This window comes from Brachionichthys hirsutus, chromosome 5 (assembly GCF_040956055.1).
Source record: "Brachionichthys hirsutus isolate HB-005 chromosome 5, CSIRO-AGI_Bhir_v1, whole genome shotgun sequence".
Lineage (NCBI taxonomy): Eukaryota > Metazoa > Chordata > Actinopteri > Lophiiformes > Brachionichthyidae > Brachionichthys > Brachionichthys hirsutus.
The window spans coordinates 646,772-660,897 of NC_090901.1; the positions used below are offsets into that span (position 1 = coordinate 646,772).

The window sequence follows — 14,126 nt, forward strand, 5'->3', positions numbered from 1 at the left end:
ATTCTTCTGTCCCCCCCTTCTGTGTGTGTGTGTGTGTGTTTTGTGCGTGCTCATATTTATCTGTGTGTGTCAGCTAATTTACCAGTGCAAAAGATTTACTGGTGCAGTAGCCTTAAGTGCTGAGCTCCTCCAGGCGGTTAAGTTGTTTGGAGACAGGGGGGGGTCTGCTGGTGACTGATGTGAGCATGAAACGGGCCCACATGTGTGTGAGCAAGCAGCTAAACTCATCTAACGCACTCATAGTGAGTGAGAATACTCGCTTTACTCACATGAATGTTACCACAAAGGCTGTTACGTATATCCGGGCTAGAATGAATGAATGCTTTTATGTTTTATTCTTCTCACAGGGACCATTTCCTACCCTATTTGCCTGTTTGTGACACAGGTAACGCACACTCTGCTTTTATGTGCTGTTGTGATCATATTTTGCGTCGGAGAAGACAATATTTGAACAAATTAAAGAAAGAACAAGCCGCTGCAAGCAAATGACTTGCCATAACTCCTGCAGCTCATTCCACATGCACAGTGTGTGTGTGCATGCTCAATGGGTAACATTCACCTGTGGTGGGGCTCGGTCTTCTGGCGTTCAGCATTATTTTATTTTCATTGATTAAAGGCAGTAATGATGAAAAGCTAATATGTTTGTGTTATTCAGTTCAATAATAACCGTTACTGGAGCAGAACATTCATTGTGCGTGTGTGTAGCTACACACACACACATCATTTCAGCAGCCGTCTCCCTGAGGATTCAGTGCCCCCCCCCCACAGCACCTCCCCCAGCCTCAATGGTGACTACTTCACCCCCCAGGCATGGCAGCTGTGTTCTCCTGTAGGCATTACGTCACTGCAAGAGCGACCTTGTTACTGATCCCTTGACAACCAGCATCAATGCGCACACACACACACACACACAGCATTGAGCACGCACATACAGGCACACGCTTGTGCATTTGTACTGGTACATATAACTGCAGCATTTTGCCTGCTGTGTCCCCTCACCTTCCTGCAGTCATCCTCTTCACACACGACCTCATCTTCCTCATCTTCCTCTTCTTCCTCGCCTCCTCCATCAGGAGAATGACGTCTATTTTTCCTCTGATATCCTGACAAATGATCTGCGGTGTTGGATGACACTCCTGCTGCCTGTCTGATGGGGGGGGGGGGGGCAGTAGTATTTCTATTCAAATATATTTTAACTGCATTAGTTTTTCTATACAAATTTACATCCATACAAACGTCTTTATTCTAGAAATCATTGGTTGCTTTTGTGATTTGTTTTAAATGAAGTAACCATCCCAGTGTCTTTCCTCTACTATGAGCCTAAAACGAGATCAAGATTTGAATATATTTGGACATTTATGTAACATGGAGAAAGGCATGTTTGCGGTGTTAACGTTGTAATGTTTTAATGTTTTAGTGCAAAAGGAGGTTGCAGGTCGCGCCTTCATGACAGCAGCTACACTCGTTGTTTGTGAGTGAGCACGATGCAGTAGTAGTTGTTGTGTTTGGTGTTCACAATGTGTGTTGGTGTTGTACTTTTACTCTGCTGTGGCTGGTCTCTATGGGTGTAAGTGTGTGTGTGTAAACTGTGTGTCGTCCCGGTAACAAGCCCCCTACCATATAAGCATGCTCTAAATTTAAGAAATGTAAAAGGCGGAGGGGGGGTGAAGTGGCCACCATATTTCTGTCCTCGGAGGGCACACATGTGCAACAACAAACGACTAGCTGTCATTTATAGCATCTTGGCTGTAATCCTCTAATTAACACACCTGCTATTCTGAGCCTTGTTACCCTGCTGAGGAGGAGGAGGGGGAGGGGGGGGGGGGTTATAAAGGGACGGGAGACATGGCGTTGGCGTCCGGGACTCCAAAGGCTGCTGTTGGTTTTCCACCTGTTATGGGCTTGCATGGGTCGAAGGAACTAGTTTCAAAGTTGGTTTATGAGGCGCACAGACAGAGCAGTGTAATGACCCCAGCTCACCACTGTGGGGTGCCACACCTCCTCTAACCAACTACCTGTATGTGTTTGTGTTGCTTAACAATAGTGGTGCGTGCGTGTGTGTGTGTGTGTGTGTGTGTGTGTGTTGTGTCCAGCGTCATCTCCAAATGACCTATCTCCTGTGTGTGTGTGTGTGTGTGTGTGTGTGCGCGTGTGTGTGTGTGTGTGTGTGTCCAGCGTCATCTCCAAATGACCTATCTCCTGTGTGTTTGTGTGTGTGTGTGTGTGTGTGTGTGTGTGCGCGTGTGTGTGTGTGTGTGTGTGTCCAGCGTCATCTCCAAATGACCTATCTCCTGTGTGTGTGTGTGTGTGTGTGTGTGTGTGTGTGTGTGTTGTGTCCAGCGTCATCTCCAAATGACCTATCTCCTGTGTGTGTGTGTGTGTGTGCGCGTGTGTGTGTGTTGTGTCCAGCGTCATCTCCAAATGACCTATCTCCTGTGTGTGTGTGTGTGTGTGTGTGTGTGCGCGTGTGTGTGTGTGTGTGTGTGTCCAGCGTCATCTCCAAATGACCTATCTCCTGTGTGTTTGTGTGTGTGTGTGTGTGTGTGTGTGTGTGCGCGTGTGTGTGTGTGTGTGTGTGTCCAGCGTCATCTCCAAATGACCTATCTCCTGTGTGTGTGTGTGTGTGTGTGTGTGTGTGTGTGTGTGTGTTGTGTCCAGCGTCATCTCCAAATGACCTATCTCCTGTGTGTGTGTGTGTGTGTGTGTGTGTGTGTGTGTGTGTGTGTGTCCAGCGTCATCTCCAAATGACCTATCTCCTGTGTGTGTGTGTGTGTGTGCGCGTGTGTGTGTGTTCCTGTCCCGCTCCCTCTCTCTGACCTGTCGTTGAGGAGAGCCTGTTCTCACCGTGTGCGATCATTCAGGGCTCCGCGGTGGTGAGATGAGATCAGGCTGGCCCCCCCAACGAGCGGCTTGTGTGAGCTCAGCTACCTTTTTTTGTGATGAATAACCGTAGCCTGCGTGCCTGAAATCCATCTGAGCCGGTTCAGATGTGATCAGCGTGTCGTCAACAGAAAGACGGGATGTTTGATGCAGGACAGCCGAATGAGCCGGCCGCCATGTTGCGTTGTACTTCTGTCTGTACTTATCCCCCGTCCTCAAACCCAGAATACAATCGTGCTTTCTCGGCCCCTAAAGGTGTGCAGCTCATAATTCATTTGTTTATTTTTGGAAATAATCATTGGTATATCGTGGGAATAAATATAGAGGCAGTTGTGGGTATAATAAAGTAGAATTCAGCATCTCATGATGTGAAATCCACAAGCACAGAGAAGCTCAGCAGCAGCTTTCACGTTTTTATGGGCCGGCCATTCCCTGTAATCTGCATCGCTAGAGACTCGGTCTCGTAGCAGCATGCGTATCTGCGACTCTGCGACTTCTTCTCCATCCTCCGCGATAGAGGCCTGCTCTGCAGCTCGGCCCCCCCCCCCCCCGAGGTGGCTGCATATTTGTTGGGTGAGTAAGGAATGTGGTTTCATGCTTCAGACGTTAGCTATGACGGAGCGAGTGAGCTCATTCACCTCAGAGCTGGTGGAGAGGGAGTAGCCCCGTCAGTGAGTGAGAGAGAGAGAGAGAGAGAGAGAGAGGGGAGGAGGCACGCAGACCAGCGACTAGGCGAATGAGAGACGGGGAGCAGCACCACACAGCGAGGCTCTACAGCTGATGCAGACGAGTCACTTCGGCTTTTCCTCTTTCGCTAGTGAAGCAACCCGATTTTACAAGACGACTAAATATTTGAGCATTTTATGACTTTTTGTGGTCATCAAGAAGCCAGTCTGCAGACATTTTGGACTAGCAGTCTTTTCTAACTGGGTCCGTTCTCTGTGGGTCTGGCCACTGGGACACCGGGACACCGAGACACCGGGACACCGAGACACCGGGACACCGGGACACCGGGACACCGGGACACCGGGACACCAGCAGGAGTCGCCTCCACTTGGAACTTTTACACTCAGTCTGTAGGCTCGTCTAAATCAGACGTCTAGAGAGAGCTTTTCTGCTTGTTTGGTTTTTTTTGGGGGGGGGGGGGGGTTGCAGTGAAGGGTTCCCGAGCATTTCCCCCCGTGTGTGAGTGTGTGCACGCATGTGTGTTTGAGCAGTGGGTTCTGGGGATGCCTCTGGATGTCGTGATTTCCCCCGTCGAGGACTGTTTTTGTGTTTTTGGCCGGACCTGCAGGACACAGACATGAGGCTGAAGATCAGGGTCCGCCGAACGAAGAAGGGCAGAGAGCTACGAGGTGTGTATCCACCTGGACTGTGTGTGTGTGTGTGTGTGTGAGAGCTATGTTGCGGTAGTAGTCCTTTGTTGGATGGAAACCCCCTGATGAGGATCCCCACCCTGCAGCGTGGGCTCACAGAAACGGAGTCACACCTGAAATGAATGGGTGATGTGAATGAACAGGCTCAGGTAAACCGTCCCTTTCTGAGGATGATGACATTATAAGGCAAAGAAGAGCAAGGGGGGGCGGGGGCGGGGGCCGGGGGCCGGGGGTGACGTCGTGCTCCTGCTCTCATTGACATGTAAATCGCTCACAAAGGTTCTTTCTCTTTCCCTCTGTCTCCTCGTGGAGGTGACGTCAGCGTGCACGGCAGGTGTTTCACATGCAGCGGCGTGCACGTTCATAACGCAACACACACTGCATGCGTGCTGCACAGCGTGCACGTTCCCAACACAACACACACTGCATGCGTGCTGCACAGCGTGCACGTTCCCAACACAACACACACTGCATGCGTGCTGCACAGCGTGCACGTTCCCAACACAACACACACTGCATGCGTGCACGTTCCCAACACAACACACACTGCATGCGTGCTGCACAGCGTGCACGTTCCCAACACAACACACACTGCATGCGTGCACGTTCCCAACACAACACACACTGCATGCGTGCTGCACAGCGTGCACGTTCCCAACACAACACACACTGCATGCGTGCACGTTCCCAACACAACACACACTGCATGCGTGCTGCACAGCGTACCTCTTGAGTTGAGAAACAATGTGCTCGTGCTGTGGTTGGATGCTTTAGCTGTAAAGGGGTTACTTTGATGATGTATCCATAGCAGAAAGCAGCTTGCAAGCAGGTTGCAAGCAGCTTGCAAGCAGCTTGCAAGCAGGTTGCAAGCAGGTTGCAAGCAGGTTGCAACCTGCTTGCACAGCAACCCTCTGCCCAGGCTGGACTGCTGTTGCAGGAGCAGCGGGTTCCATTTCTTCTTATCATTCATGCCAATCAGGTTTTGTTGCTTCAAGTATCAAAGACATCAATCAGAGGGGAAAATAGAGTATTTAGGCTCTATCTCAGGTAGTATTTAGGCTCTATCTCAGGTAGTATTTAGGCTCTATCTCAGGTAGTATTTAGGCTCCATCTCAGGTAGTATTTAGGCTCTATCTCAGGTAGTATTTAGGCTCCATCTCAGGTAGTATTTAGGCTCCATCTCAGGTAGTATTTAGGCTCCATCTCAGGTAGTATTTAGGCTCCATCTCAGGTAGTATTTAGGCTCTATCTCAGGTAGTATTTAGGCTCTATCTCAGGTAGTATTTAGGCTCCATCTCAGGTAGTATTTAGGCTCTATCTCAGGTAGTATTTAGGCTCTATCTCAGGTAGTATTTAGGCTCCATCTCAGGTAGTATTTAGGCTCTATCTCAGGTAGTATTTAGGCTCTATCTCAGGTAGTATTTAGGCTCTATCTCAGGTAGTATTTAGGCTCTATCTCAGGTAGTATTTAGGCTCTATCTCAGGTAGTATTTAGGCTCTATCTCAGGTAGTATTTAGGCTCTATCTCATGTAGTATTTAGGCTCCATCTCAGGTAGTATTTAGGCTCCATCTCAGGTAGTATTTAGGCTCCATCTCAGGTAGTATTTAGGCTCCATCTCAGGTAGTATTTAGGCTCTATCTCAGGTAGTATTTAGGCTCTATCTCAGGTAGTATTTAGGCTCCATCTCAGGTAGTATTTAGGCTCTATCTCAGGTAGTATTTAGGCTCTATCTCAGGTAGTATTTAGGCTCTATCTCAGGTAGTATTTAGGCTCTATCTCAGGTAGTATTTAGGCTCCATCTCAGGTAGTATTTAGGCTCCATCTCAGGTAGTATTTAGGCTCTATCTCAGGTAGTATTTAGGCTCTTCACCACATTTCTGTGCCAGAGGATTACGCGGGGACGGTTGATCAGTGCTGCTATCTGCTCAGATAAGACCTCCCAGTTAATCATGGGGGTCGTCATCAACGCCCTGCATGAAGAACGATGACCTCATCCCAGTATCTCCCCCTGACAGACACTAAAACACACACGTTGCCATGGTTTCTTTAGGCTGCAGCACTGCCTTTGTGGAACTGAGTGGGGCATGTGTGTAATGATGTCATGTTGGGGGGGGGGGGCATTGAAATGCTAATGTTCCCTCGTAGTGCGGGGACAGCTGGAGGGGTGGAGAAGATGGCGTCATGTCTCCCCCGATATGGGGTACTCATTCAGGCCGATCAATGCCTGCAGGCTGTGATGAAAGTGTGTGTGTGTGTGTGTGTGTGTGTGTGCGTGTGCGTGTGCGTGCGCGCCGCGCACACATACACACACACACACACGCTGCCTCTCCATTAACAGATGAGTTAAACAAGCGACTGAAACGCACACAGGCGGGGGGGGGGGGGGGGCTGTATTGACGAGGCAGTCGATTGTACCCACAGCAGTGATGTAACAGCAGCTGGGCAGATGTGTGTCTGTTCATCTCCGGGATTCCTCTCCCCTTCATCCTTCAGCTTTCTCTTCATCACTCTGCTGGTTATCATGCTGCACTTGACGTGAACTCATCTCTCCCGGTTGACTTGTGATGTCATTGCGCTGGTGCCTCAGGGTCACGGGTCTCTTCAGTGACCTCAGTTCGAGTGTTTGGTGGCGTCAGGGCTTAGATTGGAACGGACGTATTTGGCGTGTTTTTCGTGTGTGCCTAACGTCCTCCAGCCTCAGGGTCAGCCATGCTTTGACTACGGGGGGGGGGGGCGTGTTGACGTCATGTAATAGCCCTTAAGAATCAGGCCGGCACACTCGGTCCTGATCTCTTATCTCGGACTTCAGCCTTCCGTCATGCCGATAACCTCTTTCTCTTTCTCACGCTGGCTCGCCACTCTGTTTGTTTTAACATGAGATGACATCAGCGACCGTAATCAAGGCTTCAATTATTAATCCAAACAGAATATTTTTACCACCACCTGGAAAGTTATTACAGCTTCCAAAGAGGTTATTACCACCCATGCCTGTTTTCCAGTATGTATATATATATCATATTTTTTTAATGAGATGGTCGGGCCTTGCTCATTCTAACTAGAAGTGTACTTTCATTCATGTATTCATTTCCCTTCACACATTCACACATTGTCTCCACCGTGGGACGTCCTTCGAATCATTCTCTAACAATGTCTCCGCACAGAAAGGGAAATCGCTGCCGTGTGATGTCAGGCTTTCCTGTTGATTTAACTGTTTCTTGGAACATGTCGCTTCCTCACGGATTCAGTGCGTGCCTGCGGCGGGGGCTAAATGTAGCACCATTTATTTTCTCTGCAAGTGTCTGAATGTGCACAGAGGAACCAGGAAGGAACCCTTCAGAGAACGATGCTTCCTCCCTCTGTTTTATCACTTAATGGCATCGTAGCGCCGCCCACAGGAACACTAGAAAGAGGCAGCGCGCTCCAAACCCAAAGTGTGAACTACAAATGACTGTTTAGCTCCAAACCCAAAGTGTGAACTACAAATGACTGTTTAGTCTGCTCACACAAGGAGCGTTTGATCTCAGACCCCGCCTTTCTGCGTTACCCTAACCCTAACCCTAACCCTAAGCCATCGCGTTGATGTCATCGCTTTGCCGGTTGCCATTAATAGCTGGAAACAGAGAACCCTTCTTCGCTGTGCTCTTAAAGAGACAGTGTCCCGTCCTCAGACGCTGTCGTCCATTTGTAGAAATTCATTTTACAACCTGCTGAAGAGACACTCCATGCTGCGGCCAGCATACATGAGTGGGGGGGGGGCACTTCAGAACAGTGATGTCATGTCTCACTCACTCTCACTCTGCCACCGTGTGTGTGTGTGTGTGTGTGTGTGTGTGTGTGCGCGCTTTGTTCCAGATTGGGTAAGGCAGGGTTGAACCTAGATTAGGTTCTAATCTCCTTTCTGCACACTCCTCAGCAAGTTCATTACCAGTTCCTGAAAACACACACACACACACACACACACACACACACACACACACACATTACTCTACAGCATCCTGGTTGTATAACTATAGGGTGGAGGCCAATAAGAGGAGGTGAGAGTGAATATTGAGCATGATTATGTGATCATGTCTCCTGATTGTATCATCTTTGCGCGTGTGTGTGTGTGTGTGTGTGTGTGTGGGGGGGGGGGGGGGGGCTCTGTCCTGGCCTTGCACCTGTGGCCTCTCTCATTCCCGTAGCCTGACGCAATGCACTGCTACAGGACATGAGCTCATGCAGGAAACAGAGCCACACACACACACATGCCAAAAGCGGAGCCGCCTGCCTCTTAAAGGGCCAGACACACATTCCTGACGGCCTAGCGGTTAGCTTAACTTGCACACAGAAGCAGAGAGAAGCTTTTTTTCTCCTGCGACATGACGATATCCAGATTTACCTGTGAAAGGTCAAAGAGCAGCTGCCTGCTCTGCTTATGCTGCTGGAATGTTCTGGAGTTTGTGTTTGGTTCTTTGTGGCTCACCAGTTCTCTCCATCCTTTCTTTCTGTGCAGGAGGTTTTGCTGCTTTCTCCTCCTGCTTCCCCGGCCTGTGTGAAGGGAAACCGGCCCCCGCTCTACCTATGAGCTTGTCCCAGCCCTGCATGCCTGTGGCTAATGTAGGGCCCACTCGCATCCTTCCACATCTGTACCTGGGCTCCCAGAAGGATGTCCTCAACAAGGTACGATTGACTTTGCAGCTTTTCCACTCATATCATTATCATTGGAAAATAACGAATTACCTCCACCAAGAAGGTATTGATTGGTTATCAGGATTTTCAGAAACCTTGGTGGGAGGATAGGCCTTAGACCAGGAGAGATCAATTAGATCCAAATAAAGGGGCAGATTTATGTATTTTTCTTTATCGTTCTAATAAAAATTTGGAATCACCGCATTTAAAAGGTTAGCAGTTAAAATCCAGTAGCCTTAAATTATGCTGTAGCAGGATCCCGAGTCGGTTTCTGGACCAGCCCATACGTTTTACTGAGTGCCATTCTAGTTTGTTAAACAGTAACACATTTAAACGTATCTCCATCCCAACAGGATCTGATGGCTCAGAATGGAATCACCTACGTGCTGAATGCCAGCAACACCTGCCCCAAACCAGACTTTATCAGCGAGAGTCACTTCATGCGAATCCCAGTTAACGATAACTACTGTGAGAAACTGCTTCCCTGGTTGGACAAGACGAATGAATTCATTGGTAAGATTATGCGTCACCAGTGAAAGTGAACATTCATAGGAAATAGTGCAGTATACTCTGAGTTCTCCTTTAACAAAGTCTTTGACGTTTCTCAGGTATCTAGGTTGTGGTAGATCTCCGTGTTGAATAAAGTTGGACTTGTGGGAAAAGCTTGAAGACGCTTTTTCTCTTATCCAGGAGGCTTCTTCAGTTCTCTTTCTTTTAAGTCATTTAGGGAAGTTATTTTATATTATGTGTTTAAGAAAAGCATGATATTCAATACAATATTTCCTCACATTGTCCTAAATACATGGTCGCGTCTTTGGTGTCCAGTGTCGGCGTAGCAACAGGCATATTGTATCCTTTCACTTCCTGTACTCTTTCAGGAAATATCAGTTTTCTGACGTCGTCTGGAGAGGATTTGTGCTTCTACTCGCATTCTACTCACATTCTACTCACATTCTACTCACATTCTACTCACATTCTACTCACATTCTACTCACATTCTACTCACATTCTACTCCCATTCTACTCACATTCTACTCACATTCTACTCACATTCTACTCACATTCTACTCGCATTCTACTCACATTCTACTCGCATTCTACTCGCATTCTACTCACATTTGTTCATTTCCTCACAACAGACAAAGCCAAAGTGTCAAACTGCAGAGTCATTGTGCACTGCCTGGCGGGAATCTCGCGGTCAGCGACCATTGCCATTGCATACATCATGAAGACAATGGGCTTGTCTTCAGATGATGCCTACAGGTGCGTTGCTCCTCCCTTCAACCACCAGCTTCAGTAAATAGGCAACTAACCGGACGATCCAGTCAAGAGAAATACATTCATGAAGTAGCGGCAGCTAGCAGGGAACAGTGTGTACAGTGTGTGTGTGTCCGTTACTGAATTATAAATCTGTTTATGATCTACACCTCATTACTCAAGGTGGATACTTGGTCACAGACCTGACCCAAAGGCTAGATCTCATGACTCTTTTTCTCTTCCAGGTTCGTGAAGGACCGAAGACCGTCCATATCCCCCAACTTCAATTTTCTCGGTCAGCTCCTAGAGTTCGAGAAGGGCCTGCGATTGCTGCAAGCTTTAACGTCTGATGACAAGATGTCTGACAATAACACTAAGCAAAGCTCAGAGCTTAATGGAATCAGCACAGGTTTCGAGAATAGCGGTCACCATGGCAACTATGATTCATCTGGGACGGAGCCACACACCCCATCAGAGCCCAAGTTGCCGTCCCCCACCTCCCTCCAGCAAGGCTTCAATGGTCTACACCTGTCTGCAGAGAGGATCATGGACACCAACCGGCTGAAACGCTCCTTTTCCTTGGACATTAAGTCTGTCTACACCAACGACAGTTCCCGCTGCCCCAGCCTGGCCCCCACACACTCTGAAGACGTCCCCAAGCTGTGCAAGCTTGACAGCCCAGGAACAGGAACCTCCAATGGTGTCTGCTCACAGTCTCCCGTCCTAGACAGCCCAAGCTCCTCAGATTCACCGTTCCCTTCACCAGGCAGTGGGAGCAACGTTGGAGCTATTCGACTTGGAGGAAGTGAAGGAGTTCATCGGTCCAGTTCTTCCACCACCAGGCCCAGGAGGAAGCCTAAACACTGCTCTGGCAGTTCCCCAAAGCACTCACAACCACACCAACCTCCACAATCCCTCAGCTTGTCCCTTGACAGCAAGAGCCCCAGTCTGGACGAGAACCCAAAGGGCTCCCTGCTTCTGTCACTACCCTCCTTGCCCACTTTGGGATCTGGGGCCATGTGGACCAAGCACAGAGACACTGTCCAAGCCACCACTCCTGTCACTCCTACCACAGATGCCCCTTGGAACTTTGGGGCAGAGGAGGGGGGTGGAGAGATGGATCTGGGTGGAGGAGGGGTTGGACAGAGAGAGGAATCGTCTGTGAGGTTTGGGAGCAGCTCAGCATATGTAGCCTTTAGGTGCAGCGAAGGTGTGCGGTTACAAGACAAATCCCAGAGGGAGAATCTCTCTACACTCCAGACACAGAGAGACAATCGGGACTCAATTTCATCATCACCAGTGTCCACGTCCAACAGCACAAACGGTGGGCCTGCATCAGAGAAGCAGTTCAAGCGACGCAGCTGCCAGATGGAGTTTGAGGAAGGAATCTCTGAGACACGATCCAGAGAAGACCTGGGGAAGATTGGGAAGCAATCGAGCTTCTCTGGGAGCATGGAGATCATTGAGGTATCCTGACAGATAATGGACACAACCATAGGTGTCCCTTTAAGACACAAATGGCCATGGCTAGGGGGAGTAGTACATGAAGACATATGACAAAGAGCTGAAGAGGATCTTTTTGAGCTCTCCTCAAAGACAGTGTTAAAGACTCCACCTGAGACACAAGCTGAGCGTTAATGTGAATGAGGGGGCAGGTGAGCTAGCATTCCCTCCTGGAGAGATCGGACCGTCACCATCCTGAACTCTCATTCAAAGCTCTCTGGGGAAAGGGAATGGCTGTAGGTACTAACACGTCATTTTATGACCTCTGTCAAATATAAAAAGAAGCGACCAAGGCAAGTGTCATGTATTTGTACTGTGCAGAATACTGGACACAAACCGCTTGCCTGCGGTCAGATATATTGTCCTTAGATAGGTGTATAGCTGCTGACTTGAACCAAGCCCTGTGTTTCTTCCTAAAGCTTCACCCCATTGATGGAAAATGTCAGAACCTCGCACGGCTATGTCCGCCCCACCCCTAGTTGTGCTGCCCGCCACAGACTCTGGAACAGCACCATCTCCTCACGTCACCCCAGCACAAAGCGGAGAGACGTACTTCCTCTAACGGCGGTGCGGCATTCACGTCATGAAGGAAGAGCTGAAGACTCTTAGCAATGGGCAGTGTCCCACCTTAAAGCACAGTGTGTCTCCGGTGTCTCCCGTGTCTCCCGTGTCTCCCGTGTCTCCAGTGTTAACGGTGTGATGGGACTGAGGTTACAGGATGGTGGCAAAGGTTTGGGTATACAAGCCCTCAGATCCTTTATAGACCCCCCAGGCCTCAACGCCCTCCCGCTGATCCCAGTCACCGCTGAGCATGAAGGTTGACTACAGAAAGACAAATACTATATATACAATATGAATATATATAGCAATTTTAATGGACTTTTAATGGACTTACTTTTTTTTTTTATCAGTTATAGTTTTAATTTATTGTATTGGTTCATTCTGGTAATGAGAAATAATATAATGTTTTGTGGATTTATTTCTTTTTCTTTTGTTGAATTATTATTATTTGATGTATGGTATTTATGAACACACACAAAGAAATACACACATTCAACAAAATCAAACAAGCAATACGTGCTGGTCCTTCTTTGGAGTGATGTTTGACTTTGAAATGCACTTTTCTGCTTTGTGATAGCCGAGCTCAGTTACTCGTCACGAAAGCAAAGCCTTGAGTTTAGTCTCACGTAAAGAGCCTCTGGGTTTGTATTGGGAGGATGATGCAGACGCCCCACTAGTGACACCTCTAAGAGCAAGACCTGTTTTGTCCACTAAAAAGACATTTATTGTGACAAAGTAGCGACAGACGCGCGGATCACTCGTATTCAGTTTTATTTGGGCGTGCATAACAGCAGCTGTTTGGTCGTAGGCACACACGCATTCACAAGTTTTAAATGTTTGGGCTTGCATTGGGTGTCCTCTCTGTGCTTGCACCAGTCCACCATTGCTAAAACATTTCCCACCACACACACACACACACACACACCCTAAATTGTTTGCACTTAAACATGCAAAGCGAAGGCCCTGCATACCATTTTTTTTAATTCTCAGGAGATGTTTCTGTGAGCCAAACCCAGCGCAGGGTACATCGCTGCTGGTAAATCAGCATAAACGCCCTCATTCTCTCTCTTTTTCTCTTTTTCATTTTTATTCTTTGCTCTTATTTCTGCATAACAGCAATGTAAGAGAACCAGAGGATCTGAAAATGAAGACTTTGCTCTCCTGGTGCGAGATGGATATTTATGATGTAAAATATGTCTATTTTTTCTTTTATGATGATCTCTGACCTTTGACCTTGGGCTGCTGCAGCTACATCAAGTTTAGCTAGATGCCTATGTTGCTCTGAGGCTCAACCTCTCCTCACCCTTCTCCCTTAATAAATGTTGTTAGAATTATTTATGACATGTAACAAAGACGATGCAGGCTGTCCCATTTGCTAAAACTGTTGTTAGCTATTTTTATCATTATTATTATTATTATTATGTGTAAATAGCAACGCATCTAAGAACACTCATTAATTTAGATGTGTTTTGAAAAGAAAATCCTGATACCTTAGGCTGCTTGATGCAAAAATACCTCAGGTTCTATTGAAAGGCTTTTCCTTCTCCTCTACATGTTTTGTGAAAATGAGAGAAAAATACAGAATGACAACTATAAACTCCTCTTGCTTCTGCTTCTTCTTCTTCTTTTGCTTCTTCTTCTTCTTCTTCGTATGTGCTTGCATGGGGACTGAATGGATCTGGGAAAGGAATTTGAGTACCAGTATTTATTTGCACACAACAAATCGAACAGTCAGACAAATGAAAAAAGGAAACAGACTGCAGGTGAGATCAGAAAACATTAAAACATTAGTAAATTTAAAACAATAATAAACTAAACAGTAATAAAATGAAAAGAAAAAGACAAACAAAGTATGTGGGAGGGTGTAAATATAAGGAAT

At 47.6% G+C, this 14,126-nt stretch overlaps 1 protein-coding gene across 1 annotated transcript in view; it reads left to right on the top strand.

Moving 5' to 3' along the window:
* Nucleotides 1–12,738, top strand: part of dusp8a (dual specificity phosphatase 8a) — a 29,572-nt gene extending 16,834 nt beyond the window's left edge. The window contains exons 3-6 of the mRNA XM_068739531.1: nucleotides 8,751–8,917; nucleotides 9,280–9,439; nucleotides 10,066–10,189; nucleotides 10,429–12,738. Coding sequence (XP_068595632.1) covers nucleotides 8,751–8,917; nucleotides 9,280–9,439; nucleotides 10,066–10,189; nucleotides 10,429–11,659 — 1,682 coding nt within the window. The 3' untranslated portion in view covers nucleotides 11,660–12,738. The remainder of the gene's footprint in view (nucleotides 1–8,750; nucleotides 8,918–9,279; nucleotides 9,440–10,065; nucleotides 10,190–10,428) is intronic.
* The last annotated feature ends 1,388 nt before the right edge of the window (nucleotides 12,739–14,126 follow it).